The 15,182-nt window shown below is 42.8% G+C and overlaps 1 protein-coding gene across 1 annotated transcript in view; it reads right to left on the bottom strand.

Annotated features, from left to right (window-relative positions):
• The window catches only part of LOC142742899 (syncoilin-like), a 35,813-nt gene extending 21,214 nt beyond the window's left edge, over positions 1–14,599 (bottom strand). The window contains exons 1-3 of the mRNA XM_075853117.1: positions 14,525–14,599; positions 11,056–11,827; positions 9,425–9,549 (exon numbers count right to left, since the gene is read on the bottom strand). Of these exons, the coding sequence (XP_075709232.1) occupies positions 9,425–9,549; positions 11,056–11,827; positions 14,525–14,568 (941 nt within the window). The 5' untranslated portion in view covers positions 14,569–14,599. The remainder of the gene's footprint in view (positions 1–9,424; positions 9,550–11,055; positions 11,828–14,524) is intronic.
• Between the last annotated feature and the right edge of the window lie 583 nt (positions 14,600–15,182).

The following is a 15,182-nucleotide window of genomic DNA, read 5'->3' as shown; positions in this document are numbered from 1 at the left end:
TTAACTGATCAGCAGTAACTCTTTCAGCACCCTCGACAGTGAATTCCGATCACAATATAACAACCTGTGAATAAAAAAAAGCCGTTCATACTTACCAAGAACTTCCTGCTTCCTCCAGTCGGGTCTCCCGGCCGTTGCCTTGGTGACGCGTCCCTCTCTTGACATCCGGCCCCACCTCCCTGGATGACGCGGCAGTCCATGTGACCGCTGCAGCCTGTGATTGGCCTGTGATTGGCTGCAGCTGTCACTTGGACTGAATCGTCATCCCGGGAGGTCAGCCGGGAGTTATCGGTAAGTCAGAACTTCTTTTTTTTTTTTTACACGTTCATGTATATTGTGATCGGAAGTCACTGTCCAGGGTGCTGAACCAGTTTAACTCTTTCAGCACCCTGGACAGTGACTGTCTCCTGACGTCGCGTACCGGAACATTTTTTGCCGGGTTCGGTCAAAACGAGTTCGGCCGAACCAGGTGAAGTTCGGTTCGGACGGTTCGCTCATCTCTAAGACACTCCGTTTGGATGTTAGTAAACAGAAAAGCACGTGGTGCTTTTCTGTTTACCTTCAGAGTTTGACAGCTGTTGCGCGAATCACTCAGTTCGCACGGAAGTTCGTGACTTCAATGGGTGCGTGATGCGCGAAAAACACACGATTATAGAACATGTCGTGAGTTTTACGCAACGCACTCGCGCTGCGCAAAATTCACGCATTGTCTGCACTGCCCCATAGAGTAATATAGGTGCGTACGACACGCGTGAAAAGCACACGCGTATATTACGCTTGTCTAAATGAGGCCTAACTCAGACACTCTTTAAAGGGGTTGTCCACTACCGGATAGCTGATGACCCATCCACCAGAGCACTTATTAGCAGACGTGCTGCAGGATAAGTGCATGTCTGCTAGAACACTCCTCCTCTCTGACGCTGCACACACAGCCAAAGAGGAGCAGTTCAGAAGGAGGAGCAGAGCGGCCTGTGATTTAAAAGGTGAGGCTAACAGAGCGCCGCTTACATTACTCAGCCTCCTGCCCCCACTAATTTAAAAGTGATCGTCCGACAGGAAAGGGCTCTGTGGGGGAGAATAATCCCCCCCCCCCATACAGCCCTCAGTAGTTACTATACTGCAGGGGGGGGTCTGAGCATCTGACTGCAGAGGGCTCTGTGGGGGATTAATTTCCCCCCATAGATCCCTCAGCAGTTAGACACTCAGACAGTAACTACTGACTGCTCTATGGGGGGATTCTCCCCCACAGAGCCCTCTGCTGTCAGCATGACGCTCATACACCCCCCCCCCCTTTGCAGTATAATCCCACCCCCAGCATCAGCCGATCACTTTTAAATTAGTGGGGGCAGGAAGCTGAGCGCATGATAATCCTTCCACATAAAGCCCTTAGCAGTCAGAAGCTCAGACCCCTCCTTGTAGTATTATTTCCCCCATAGAGCCCTCAGTAGTTATTATACTGCAAGGGGGAGGTTTGTCTAACTGCTTCAATTGTATCTAAACTTTAAAAAAATTCTGAGACACTTCAGTGACATGTCAAAAGTTTTGATCGATGGGGGTCTGAGCACTGAGACCCCATTGAGCACTAAAACGAAGCCGCAGAATTGCTCGGGTGAGTTTTGCTTCGCTTCTGATCGGCTCTTCCCAGAAAGCCAACCAGTTGGTGTACGGACTCATAGACTTTCTATTGAGCTCATACACGGCTCCTAGAAAAGCCCATCAGAAACTAAGCAGCTCAGCGCTCACCCAAGCAGCTCTGCCTCTTTGATTTATCAATCGGTGAGGGTCTCAGTGCTTGGACCCCCACTGACAAAAACTTCTAACATGTCACTATGACATCTCAGAAGTTTTTTAAAAGTTTAGTTCCCATTTAAAGGAAAGGTATTGTGTTATATTAGGAGTCCCTGTGTTAGCTTTTTCTGGCACACAGGGCCTCCCATTATCTATTAATATTTCTGGTGCATCTCTAGGTCCTGTGCGCCACAATAGAAATTAGAGTTTATTGATGTCTAGATTCTATTGCGGCACAGCAGAGAAGGAAGAAGACAGAACACTGCTATGGGTGAGTATACGTTTTTTTTATTTTTCAAATTGCTTATTTTGCAGGTTCCACTGGACCGTTTGGACTACGTTGAAGATTCGTTGGACTACTTAGATGATTTACGCTTTATTTATTTTTTTCTTTATAAAATGGTCAAGGAGGTTTGTGTGGGGGAGTTTTTATTTTAGTCCAAAAATGTTTTATGCCTGTATGCTTTACCACCATTTTTATGCCTGTATTTTTTTTAGCACTTTATTACCATCTTAGTAATGTCAGTTGTCTGTTTGACGACGTCGATTACTTAAGCAGGACTTAGCACTAGCCAGTAAAAAGGTTAACATAAGCCCCCCATTATTACTTCGGTACCCACTGCCTCCAGGGCACATGATTTACACATAGGTGCATGGCTCGTTACAGTATGTGTATCAGAGCTGTGTCTTCCAATGATTTCAGCAACTGTGTGTTCATCACGTGACTATGGACAGGATTTTATACCCTGAGAGTTAACAATGAATATTCCTACTCTATAACAAGAAGTAGAGATCTTGAAAACATTAATACAGAAAGTAGATTGGGAAATTTGCTAAAAAACTAAAGAACGCTTTAACGACATGTCATGTACTAGTACGTGACAGCCATTAAGGGGAAGTATGGAGTGGGCTCACAGGTTGAGCTTGCTCCATACTCAGCGGGTGACGGCTGTGTTATAAAAGCCGACACCTCACTGTAACAGGCGGAATCAAAGATCACTTTGATTCCACTTGTTTAACACCATAAATGCTGCGGTCCATCGCGACCGCAGCATTTAAATTGTAAGAATCGGGGGCGCCCCCTCCAACGCGCCATCGCGCCCCCCAGGACGCAGTCGGCTGGTGACAATGGTTGTCATGGCGACTAATAATGGCCCCCAGGTCTCCATCTTTGTACTACTTTGAAGCCCTGCCTTTGAAGCCAAGGCTTCAAAAGAGACTTTCAGAATCACGATATACTGCAAAACATTAGTGTTGCAGTATATCATGCAAGCGATCCAACGAGTTTTTCCCCTAAAGAAATGTTAAAAATAAATAAAAGTTAACATAACTGGTATCGCCGCGTACGTAAAAGTCCAAGCTATCACAATATAACATTGTTTAACCCGCTCGGTGAACGCCGTAAAAATAAATAAATATCTAAAACATTCAAATTGCTGCTGTTTTTTGGTCACCTTAGCTCTCCAAAAAAATAGAATAAAAAGTGATCAGAAAGTCGCATGTACCCCAAAACAGTATCGGTGAAAACTACAGCTCATCCCCCAAAATGTAAGCCCACATACCACTAAATTGATGGAAAAATAAAAAGTTATGGCTCTCAGAATATGGCGATACAAAACATTTTTTTTTTTTTTTTAGCAAATGGTTTTATTTTTTCAGAAGTGGTAAAACATAAAACAAAACATATGAATTAGATATCGCCGTAATCCTATAAACCTGTAGTATAAGGTGAATATGTAGTTTTTACCGCCTGATGGACTAAAACAAATGGCGTAATCTATGTTTTTTTCCCATTTCACCCCAAAAATAATTTCTTTTTTAGCATCCCAGTAAATTAGGCGGTACAATAAATGGTGCCATGAAAAACTACAACTTGTCCTGCAAAAAACAAGCCCTCATATGGCTATGCCGACAAAGAAATAAAAAAATTATGGCTTTTGGAATGCGGGGAGGAAAAAATCGAAAATGAAAGAACTCAAATCGAGCGTGTCCTTAAGGGGGTTAATTACACTTTCCTGCAGTTAAAAGCTGACCACCTCAGCATGAGCAACTATAAAACGGATTAAGGGTAAAGCGACAGGCTGCGCTCACGGTGCGTTTATGTTGCGTTTTTAAACTGCAGCAAGTCATTTTTCAATAGAAGTCAATGGTGAAATTTGTGTTATGGACAGACTGCTGCTATTATATTGCAATGTGTTTTTTGTGCAGTTAACTGCATCTTCATAATGTCTGACCCTATGCAGTTAATGACTGCGCTGCCAAAGTTGTTGCTCAACTGCTTGCGTTTTTGCTAGCAGTTCTGCAATGCATTGTAATGAACTATATACAGGAAGCACCTAATAAACTTCAACACGGGTGAAAACTATGTCCACCAATTATTTCCTTTAAAAACGCAACAGAACTGCAGCATTACAGAGACAAAAACGCATGCAGTTGACTGCATGCGGTTTTCAAACGCAACAATACCGCAGCAAAACCATGTCAACGACGCACCGTGTGGCCTTACCCTAAATGTTCAGTATGTAAATACACAAATCATTTAATTTAGCATAGTATAACAACTCATATTTAGCTACAGGTAATAAAAACGAATAATACAGGTAATAAAAAAGTCGACTACGCTATTGCTTCCGGCAAAACGACGGATCCGGTGCACAAAGGAGACAAACGGAAACCAGGGGCACCGGCTCCGTCCCCATTGAAATCAAAGGTGATGGAGACTGAAACCTCTGGTTTGTTTCTGCTCAGGGTCCCGTTTTGATGGAAACCTCCGACGGAACGTCAGAATGGGACACCAACCCAGATGTGAACAGAGCTACTTTCGTAGCTGGGAGATTATTATAAATGAATTCTGAATCTAAGGGTATGTGCACACGTAGTGTTTTCAGGCGTAATTCGGGGCATTTACGCCTCAAAATACGTCTGAAAAAACGGAAGCAGCACACCTACAAACATCTACCCATTGATTTCAATGGGAAATACGGCGTTCTGTTCCGACGGGGCATTTTTTTACGTCTCATTTTTAAAAAACGGCGTGTAAAAAGACACGCGAAAAAGAAGTGCATGTCACTTGTTGAGCCGTTATTGGAGCCGTTTTTCATTGACTCTATAGAAAATCAGCTCCAAAAACGGCCATAAAAAACACAACGAAAAACGTGAGTTGCTAAAAAACGGCTGAAAATCAGGAGCTGTTTTCCCTTGAAAACAGCTCTGTATTTTCAGTTTTTTTTTAGTAAGCGTGTGAACATACCCTAAAGTGTGAGAGACTACAGACATAGGTGGAGTTTTCTAAGAACTGATCCAATGAATAAGTGGAGTAGTAGCCCATTGTAACCAATCGGATTTAAGCTTTCATTTTTCAGATGCTATTTTGAAAATGAAAGAAGCCGTGTGATTTGTTGCTATGGGCAACTGCTCCACTTTTTCTTTGCACCAGTTTTGATTAATCTCCACAGATTCTAAGTATTATAAAGCATGAAATAATAGGCCTTGTATGCTAACAAGTACACAGTTGAAAACTTTATTTTTTTCCAAACCAAGACTGCATTGGAGTTTTTTGCAGGCAGAAAATTCTGCCCCAAAGTTCCGTTTGGAATTTTGAGGCAGATTTTGATGTCAATGGCAGGTCAGAGACGTAAACGCCCGAAGATAGGGCATGTCGCTTCTTTTTCCCGCGAGACGGTTCTTCCGCTCGTGGGAAAAAACCGCTTCCGCCTTCCCATTGAAATCAATGGGAGGCATTTTCGGACGCGGTTTCCTTGTCAAAAAATGTGTAAAAAAACTCACTGTGAACTGAAAGGGTGACCAAAATAGATATTTGCAACCAGTACTTATCTAATCTTCTGGTGAACATTTAAATGAATTTTGGTGCAACCATGTTGATCTATAGGTTGGGCTATTTGAAGTTGTACTATTAGTCTGGTATAGAACGTATCACAGCTAGGGTATGTTCACACGGCTTAGCAAAATACGTCTGAAAATATGGAGCTGTTTTCAGCCAAAAACAGCTCCTTTGTAGCAAGTCGCGTTTTTTTACGGATGTTATTGGAGCTGTTTTTCGAGTCAATGAAATACGGCTCCAAAAACGTCCCAAGAAGTGACATGTACTTCTTTCTCGCGGGCGTCTTTTTACGCACCGTATTAGGACAGCAACGCGTAAAAAAACACCTTGTGGGAACAGAACATCGTAAATGCCATTGCAAGCAATGGGCAGATGTTTGTAGGCGTAATAGAGCAGTTTTTTCAGGCGTCATTTGAGGCGTAAAACGCCCGAATTACGTCTGAAAACAGTGCGTGTGAACATACCCCTAGAAGAACTGAGATTCATCCATTCGCTGTAAACCTAGTCTGTTAGATCATGAGCTTGCAGCCAAACTATAGTCTAACTAGTGGTCTTCAACCTGTGTCTTTCCAGCTGTTGCAAAACTGCAAATCCCAGCATGCCCTGAGTGCCTGTTGGAGTTGCTGGGAGTGCATAGGTAGGTTGGGTGTTGTAGTTTAGCAACTACTGGAAAGTCACAGGTTAAAGAGGCTTTGTCACCACATTATAAGTGCCCTATCTTCTACATAATGTGATCAGCGCTGTAATGTAGATTACAGCAGTGTTTTTTTATTATGACCTATTTTAGATTTATGCTAATGACTTTCTTAATGCCCAACTGGGCGTGTTTTTACTTATTGACCAAGTGGGTGTTGTGGAGAGAAGTGTATGATGCTGACCAATCAGCGTCATACACTTCTCTCCATTAATTTATCAGCACATAGTGATCTTGCTAGATCATGATGTGCAGTCACATACATCACATCAGCTGATGCTCTGCTTGGGGACTCCAGTACTGCTGCCAACGTCACTGCCCATATATGGACAGTGACAGTGAAGTTGGCAGCAAGTGCCGGAGTCCCCGGGCAGAGCATCAGCTGATGCTCTGCTCGGGAACTCCAGCTATAGGAAACCCCTGAAGTCACTGACCAAATGTCGGGAGCAGTGCTGGAGTACCTCTGCTCGGGGACTCCAGCAATAGGCAATGTGACAGCCCCTTGCGGTCATGCCATTGATAACACGCCGACACGAACAGCACAGGAAGCATGCCCTCAGTCACGTGGGGCCGTGTCAGCGCGTCATCAATATTAGAAAAGCTCCAGCACTTCCGGGAACAATTCACCGGGTTTGAATGGCACCATTTAGTACCGAATTTTTAATTAAAGTACATTAGTAAGTGACTTCTTTAAAAAAAAAAAATGAATGCTAAGCAACTATTAAACATTTTTGGTCCCCAGATAATCCCTTTAATTGACCACTACAAAACTGCATTTACTGTACTGTGGATATTGACGTTAAATGAGCACTGGTGGTATACAGCATTAATTGGACACTGAATGGCAGCATTAATTGATAAATAATTTTATGGGGGTATTAATAGAGTACTATATTGGAGTTTTATCTGGGCCCTTGGGCGACACAGACTTAGTGGGTAAATTACAGAGGCAGTAAAATGGCGGAAAACATCACTTTGTTCCCCCATATAGACGTTAGACCCTGTTTATGCCCCCATAAAGAAAGTTAGGTCCCCAGATTTTACCCCCATAAATTTAGTGCCCACTGTAGATAGTGTCACACAGCCCCCTCCCTGGAAGTGGCACACAGCCCCTCCTCCCTGGGAGTGCCACACAGCCCCCCTCCCTGGTAGTGCCACACAGCCCCCCTCCCTGGTAGTGCCACACAGCCCCCCCTCCCAGGTAACTCTAGGAGTGGAATCCCCAACCAGAGTATTGCCGACTCTCTGGCTGGGGATTCCGCTTCAGGAGGAGCCCCTAACGTCACTATACATATATGGACAGTGATGTCGGGGGCTTCCCCAAAGATGGAGTCCCGGGCAGAGCTGCTTCTAGCGCTCTGCCTGGGACTCCTTCTCTCCTCCTGGCGTCACTGTCCATATATGGACAGTAATGTCAGGGGCAATCCCAGAGCCAAAGTCCCGGGCAGAGAGCTAATAGCACTCTGCCTGGGACACTGCACTGCTCCTGCACTGCTCTGCTTCATATGACAGTGGACAGTAATGTCAAGGGCTTCCCCAGAGACGGAATCCCGGAGCAGAGCCGTTTCTAATGCTCCGCATGGGCCTCCTTCTCCCCTCCTGGCATCCAAATATACACAGTGATGTCAGGGGCGCTAGTAAAGTCTCTGCTCCAGTACTCCGGCTCTGGGGAAGCCCCTGACATCACTGTCCATATACGCATAGTGACGTCAGGGGCAATCCCAGAGCCAAAGTCCCATGCAGAGCGCTACTAGCACTCTGCCTGGGACAATGCTCTGCTCCTGACATCACTGTCCATATATGGACTGTGATGTCAGGGGAAACCCCAGAGCCGGAGTCCCGGAGCAGAGCGCTAGTATAGGCTCTGAAGCAGAGAACAAAGATTGGATCCAGCACTGATATGGATAAAAAGGAGACTTCTTCCAAGTTTTATTTGAGTGTTTAAAAACAAAATCTGCAGGATAATTTCCTGGTACAGAGAGAGGGTCAATGGAATGAATAGCCTACGCGTTTCAAACGCTTGCTGCGTCCTTACTCATGGCTTAAGAGCATAAGCCATGAGTAAGGACGCAGCAAGCGTCTGAAACGTGTAGGCTATTCATTCTATTGAACCTCCCTCTGTACCAGGAAATTATCCTGCCGATTAAAACTTTAAAGAAGTTTCCTTTTTATCCATATCAGCGCTGGATCCAATCTTTGTTCTCTGCTTCTACTCCATGCCGTGTGCCGACACGAGGACCCGAGCGCTATAAGCAGTACAAGTCTACATACACGGTGAGCTGGAGGATTCCTCCTTTTCTCTTCCTTCAGTATAGGCTCTGCTCTGGAACTCTGGGGAAGCCCCTGACATCACTCACTGTTCATACGTGGACAGTGGCTTGCCCAGAGGCGGAGTCCCAGAGCAGAGCCGCTTCTAGCACTTTGCCTGGCAGGCTGTAGCCGAGTAAACAGCAGAATAGGGAGCTACCTCCAGAAGCAGAATCCCGTCGGCAAAACTCTGGCTGGGGATTCCAATCCTGGAGGAGCCATGCAGCGACAGTACCCGGCGGCAGAGTGGGCCACCCAAAGGGTAGTGGGCCCCGGTGCTTGCCCGGGTTCGCCGGGTGCTGACGACGGCCATGCCCATATTGACTGACAACTTTCTCTTTTGTTGCTTCTTACGCCTATTGTATTTCATTATTTGTGATTGATTGATTTATGCATGAATTTGCACTAAGTGTAATATCCTGCCAGTTGAGAACATTTGCTGATGGAATGTAGGTTATGGGGAACTTGATTCAAATTTCTTTGACGAGGATTTACTAGGCTTAGAAAGGTTGAGAAACACTGGTCCAAAGGATTCCCCGATAAATAATGACTGACAGGCACAGAATTACTTTTTGGCCTTTGCGCTTGTGTTATATTTTTATTGTGTTCACACCTAATATGGTTCATAATATGGATAATGGCCAATACTGAACCATACTATATATTTGCATGTTTGCAAGTGTAGAAGCACCATGCATATAAGTAACATTAACCATGCAAGCTACTGTTTTCCCCGTTTCTTATACAAGGTTGACTTTACATCCCACTGATAAACTGTTGTTGATGTAACATACTTGTAGATTGAAAGCTCCTGGGCTAAACTCTTCCTTAATTCGTCCATCTCTTTATTCTGATGCTGCTGCAGCTGGACTGAAATCTTAATCTCACTCCTCCTGTCTTCTAGTTCTTGCTGCTGTTCCTGGATGGAGCGTGAGAGAATTTTTAGACATTAGATTCAACCAATGTTTTATCCAAATCCCCCACCCGCATAGTAAACGTACAGCATATAAATCCATTGTTAAATCCTCACGTGATTGTAATATTTCATTTAGTACATGAACTGCTCTGAGAAAATACAGCTCTTGGATTCTGTTAAAAATAGTTTTATTAGACTGTTCTCTCCACACAGCTATGAATAGACTTGGCAAGAAATACTTTTTTCAGGTATGTGTCGGCACCTAATTAAAGAGGGAATATAAGGAGTCAATACTTGGGCTCTCCCGTGTCATTTGGGCTGAACCCACGTATTGCCTGCCCAATGCAAAGGGTGAGTGGGCAGAGGGTGAAGATAAAGTGTTTCAGATCTCTGCTCATGAGTAAAAATGTCTTATAAATAGGTTATTCCTCCATGAGCGTTCAAGATGGAAGCAGTATCAATATCAGGTGTGAAAGACATTTAACCACGTTGCAAGTCATATTTGAAGTTATCCATTGTAAGAAATGCTCAAGTAAGTTCAAAAACGGGGCAAGACATAAACCAAACTTTAGTTTAGCTTCAGTTACAACATACAACTTCGGTGCTCACATCTGAAATTTGAATATCTTGCTGTAGGAAAAGCTGGCGCTTTTGTATCCTAGGCAAAAGTATGACGCCGGACTCCTCTCCTTCAAAGATCCTATTATTAATAGGAGATGGAAGCTTCTGGAATCATAGATACCTATGATACAGGATACCAGGCACTCTCGGTGGCACATTTAAACTTTGGGCTGGAGCTACACTTTACAACACCATTAAAGTCAGAAAACTTTATAATATAACTGTATACAATTGGCTATAGGCATTTTACAACTGGCTACTAATCAAAGTAGGCTAAGTTGTGTGCAAAGACCGTTAATAAAAAAAAAACGTTTAATTATATAGAATGATGTATTTGTATATGCAGCTGCTTGTTTAGTAGTTCTTTTTTATACAATGGCAGAGATTGCAGATATACATTGCCATCAGTATGCATTTATTTACTGCTGTATAGTTGAATACAATCTGTTGTGTGTCAATTGCTAGTTCGGGATGGGTAGAGGCTGTAGTGTTTTTTACTGAGTTTGCAGCACTTCAGAAAAATGTCCACCCCAATGATCACTACTTTATCTCACATATCTGCAGTTCTCAGAACCCACAAAAACATTTACACTATGTTCACACTTGCATTTTGGCTTTTGTACATAATGAAAATCAAGCCACTGTGCCGGATCTGTCGTATGATGGACCCAATTGACTTACAATGAGTTTGGTCAGGATGTCCATCGTTTTGATGGGAAGAATAGTGCTGCATGCAGCGCAATTTTTCCTGTTAAATCTGATGGAAATTTGGATGGAGGTTCAGAGCCTACAAAGCAAATGTGAACAGAGGCTTACATATATGAATTATATTAGTAGCTCTTTTACAAGATGAACATTTATGAAATCTGTCCTTGACTCCATCCATACCCTGTATAGCAGCACTTCTTCTTCCCTCTTCTTCTTCATGAGATTAATTTGCTCTTGTAGACTGCATTTCTGAGCCTGCAGTTGGCAGGCTTCTCCTTGGAGTGGCCTTATTTCCCCTCTTAGTTTTCGCAACTCTTCCTGCGCCTTTCTTAGGGCTTGCGTCCCTCTTTCAGCACACTCCAAGCGTTGAAGAAGTTTGGGCTCATAATGGTCTTGGAGGGTACTGTGTTGTTCCTCAGTCAGGCTTTGCAGGTCTGCAGAGAGCCGTCTTCTTTCCTGCAGTTCACGTGAGATTTGCCTGCGTTGTGGAGCTCTAACTCGCTGCTCTTCCCCCTGTCTCTGTTGAGTAAAGGTATTCCGCAGTTGGGAAATCTCCTCTGTCAACCGAGCTGCAACAGTCTCTAGTTCCTTGTGTTCTGCTGTTTTCTGAGCTAATTCCTGACGCCGATTTTCAAGCTGGTATTGGCAAGCTACACATTCTTTAGTCACTCGGAACAATCTGCGACGTATTCCTCGTATCTCTTCCTGCAAAGTGTCCCTCTCCAGTTCTGTCTGAGCCTTCTGTCCATATGCCTGCACTACTTCCTCATGTGCCTGTTGTACAGCTTCCAATGAGGGCTCCTGAAGTATGGCCAGCTCTCGTATGAGCTCATTTCGTTCCCTTTCCAAGTCTTCCACAGCTGCGATACAATACTGGAACCTTACCCCTATGTCCTCCAGGGACAAAAGTTCCGGAGTGACTGGTGAAGGGGGACGAGGCACAGCAAGTACCCTAAAGAGACAGGAACCACCTTATGTAAATAAAACTGACAAATTTGTGTTTTTAGGAATGGATATATATACACATATATAATATATTACGCTCATAAAATCCCCCTATCCCAAGTAGGAATCTCAACCAAAATGATCATAAGAAATAAAAGCTAATGCACCCCCGCCAAATTGGTAGATATGGCATATATAAAAACAACTCCACCAAATACATGCCCCTTATATACCACAAACAAATGTATATGGTGTATAGTAGTATCTATAGAATCACTGGAATAATGATAGAGCTTTATAAAATATAACTTTTACTTCATATTGTTTAAAATAATGTGCAAAACATACACACAGGACAAATTTAAAGGCTAAAAATGTGCTCTCTTTTGTGAGAGAAAACTGACATTCTGTACGTTTTGTGCAGAGTAAATGCAAAGCTCCAAATATTACTGCATAAAGGAGGAGGTTTTTTCAAAGGTATATTTTGGGATAATTCACCCCCCTACCCATTCTATAGTGTGTCCAAGTCCATCTTGATCCTGTAGCTGGGGACTGGGAAACCTCCTATTTTCCTTTTATATGTGTCCAGGCAGATAATGCTGTTCTCCCGACGCGTTTCCTTGTGACCATAGAGGCTAATTGGCCTAAACTCCCCTGAAGAATCTTGGCCACAAGGAAACGCGTCGGGAGAACAGCATTATCTGCCTGGACACATATAAAAGGAAAATAGGAGGTTTCCCAGTCCCCAGCTACAGGATCAAGATGGACTTGGACACACTATAGAATGGGTAGGGGGGTGGATTACCCCAAAATATACCTTTGAATAAACCTCCTCCTTTATGCAGTAATATTTGGAGCTTTGCATTTACTCTGCACAAAACGTACAGAATGTCAGTTTTCTCTCACAAAAGAGAGCACATTTTTAGCCTTTAAATTTGTCCTGTGTGTATGTTTTGCACATTATTTTAAACAATATGAAGTAAAAGTTATATTTTATAAAGCTCTATCATTATTCCAGTGATTCTTTACTAATTCTAAATAGAGTATTTATGCTATAAAAACCCTTTGGTGGAAGGAATAAAAATACCACCTGACATCTAGTAGTATCTATAGCAGGCACTTGGGAGCACCGGATACATGCTTGTTTGTTTAATTTTTCCTTTTTTTTTTTTTAAACTGAGGAAACATAAATTAAGTGCTAGAAGCCATATCTTTGCCTCTTAAAGAAATACATATAGAACAACACAAAGAGGTTGTGTGAATTATACATAGGTACTGGTAGTGGAGGCGGGGGGAAATCTGCAGTGGAATCTCAAAAAGACACAGCTAAATCAGTTACATGAATCATCAGCAAATAGAGCATATTTCTGCAGTAATGCAGTGTAGTTTTCAACTTTCGTTTTTTTCTGCGGATGTAGTGTTTTACATTGATTGTAACAAACTTTATGTGCGCCAGCGGATTTGCATAAATTTTTAAGACGTTTCTGCTGTGCAAACGAAGTACAAAATGCAACAAAACTCAACTTGTGGAATTTAGGCTTCCCTTTCTATGGCTCAAACACGCAGCATCTTCGCTTGTAATACACGGCATCGACATGCTACGGATTAGAACGCCGCGCCGCAGAACACTTTCCACGCGACTTTTCTGTATTTTCTTTCTGCAGCATGTGGCTGACATTTGCAGAAATCTCATCTACTTTGCTGCTACTGTAAATGCTATGAAATTTTCACACAGAATTCGGTTGCGCAAATTCTGCAGCGTATCTTGCCTGTGGGAACATAGCCTAAGTTTCCAAATATTGTGGGTATATAAACGCCACAATTGCAGTTATGCAGTGATGTTAAAATTGTTCTGCTTTATGTAGCAACTAGACTCAAAAATCAGCTTGGCCAGTACTGTTTTAGGGAGATTCTCATTGAATCCAAAAATAATTATTTTTTTCTTGGTCTAAATTCCCTCAAAAACTGAACTTATTCCGGTGTGACGTCAGCTAACCCCACTTGTGTCCCATGAATCCGTTTAGGACTCCTTAACCCTACAAAGTCAATATTTTGTAAGGAGAAGAACTTTACCAATGACCAGTGTAAAGACCCTTCCAAGAACTCTTTTTCCTAGACCCCTTTGAGAGGGACATGCAGGTTGATGAGGAGGGAAGGGTATATGGGTTATCTGGTCTAATCCTCAGGTTTTGAGTCCTGCTAAGCTTTAATAATTTTTATTATTCATTTTTCTTACAGTTCAATTTCTGTATGGATACTCAGTTTGCTATATATTCATGTTATACAGAGGAGCCCATAATACTATACATAAGAAGTTATACAGAAAGATGTTGTCACATTTCTTCCCATTCCCATTATTAGAATTTCCTTCTGTGCTTCTTCTTTATGTAGAATCTCATCTTTGTCTGTGCCATTACGTGAACGGTTAGTGCAGCTGTTTATTGAAGACTGTCACACTCCTCAACCCCAGTGGTGTCATTTTATGCGCATATTTCCATTCTGAGTGTGCATTTGTACAATCCCACCTTACATTGCTCCCCTATGTGGCACTTTTAATAACTTCCGTCTATCCTGCTTCAGTATCATATGTAATTCTACTTTCCTTGCACCTGAACTTCTGAAAAAAAAAAAAAAATCCATTGTTTTCTACTCCTTAACCTGAGGCTGATACTACATCTAGGTGCTATTATATATAAAATCTTACCTCCCTTCTTGTGAGTTTTCTCCTTCCTCCTCCGGAGTGGACATTTCATCTGCACAAACTGACTCCTCTGTTATAAATAAATGGTGCACAAGAGCCTGTGTGTAACGTCCCCCCCCCTTCAGAGGCAGGGCGAGACTTGTAAGCGGTCACTTTATCTTCCACATGCTTCACACAAAACTTGGGCCCTTAAGTCTAGCTGGGCACGCCTGAGATGACACTGCAGCTCTTTTCCTGGCAGAGCTATAGTTTGCCAGGGGTTAATTTGTACGGTGCCAAAAATTTGAGGATTGGCTAATCCAATAGAAATCTGTCAGCGGCAGCCAGCTTGCTTGGTCAGGCCCAGTGAGATGCCTGTTCTAGATGCAAGCACCAGCTGCAGCACCATTTCACATGAGCAGATTTTTTGGTGTAACAGGAAGAAAAATCCAAGCTATTTTAAGGATAAATTATATATGTGCAATGTCAGATGGGGCTTAACATAGAATCATTTATTCTAATCCTTGGTATTAGTAGTAATAATGGTAGGAATAACTGCTATATCACCCAAACCCTGTAAAAATCTTTAATCTGCCATCTGATAATACAGAAAGTCTGATAGACTGGTACAACCTGATCTGTAATATCACAAAACCAATACATTTAGAGACACCCCTGTGAT

This window comes from Rhinoderma darwinii, chromosome 2, assembly GCF_050947455.1.
Source record: "Rhinoderma darwinii isolate aRhiDar2 chromosome 2, aRhiDar2.hap1, whole genome shotgun sequence".
NCBI classification, from domain to species: Eukaryota; Metazoa; Chordata; class Amphibia; order Anura; family Rhinodermatidae; genus Rhinoderma; species Rhinoderma darwinii.
Note: the sequence above shows the minus strand (reverse complement) of the source record. Positions and strands in the feature narration are given on the sequence as shown.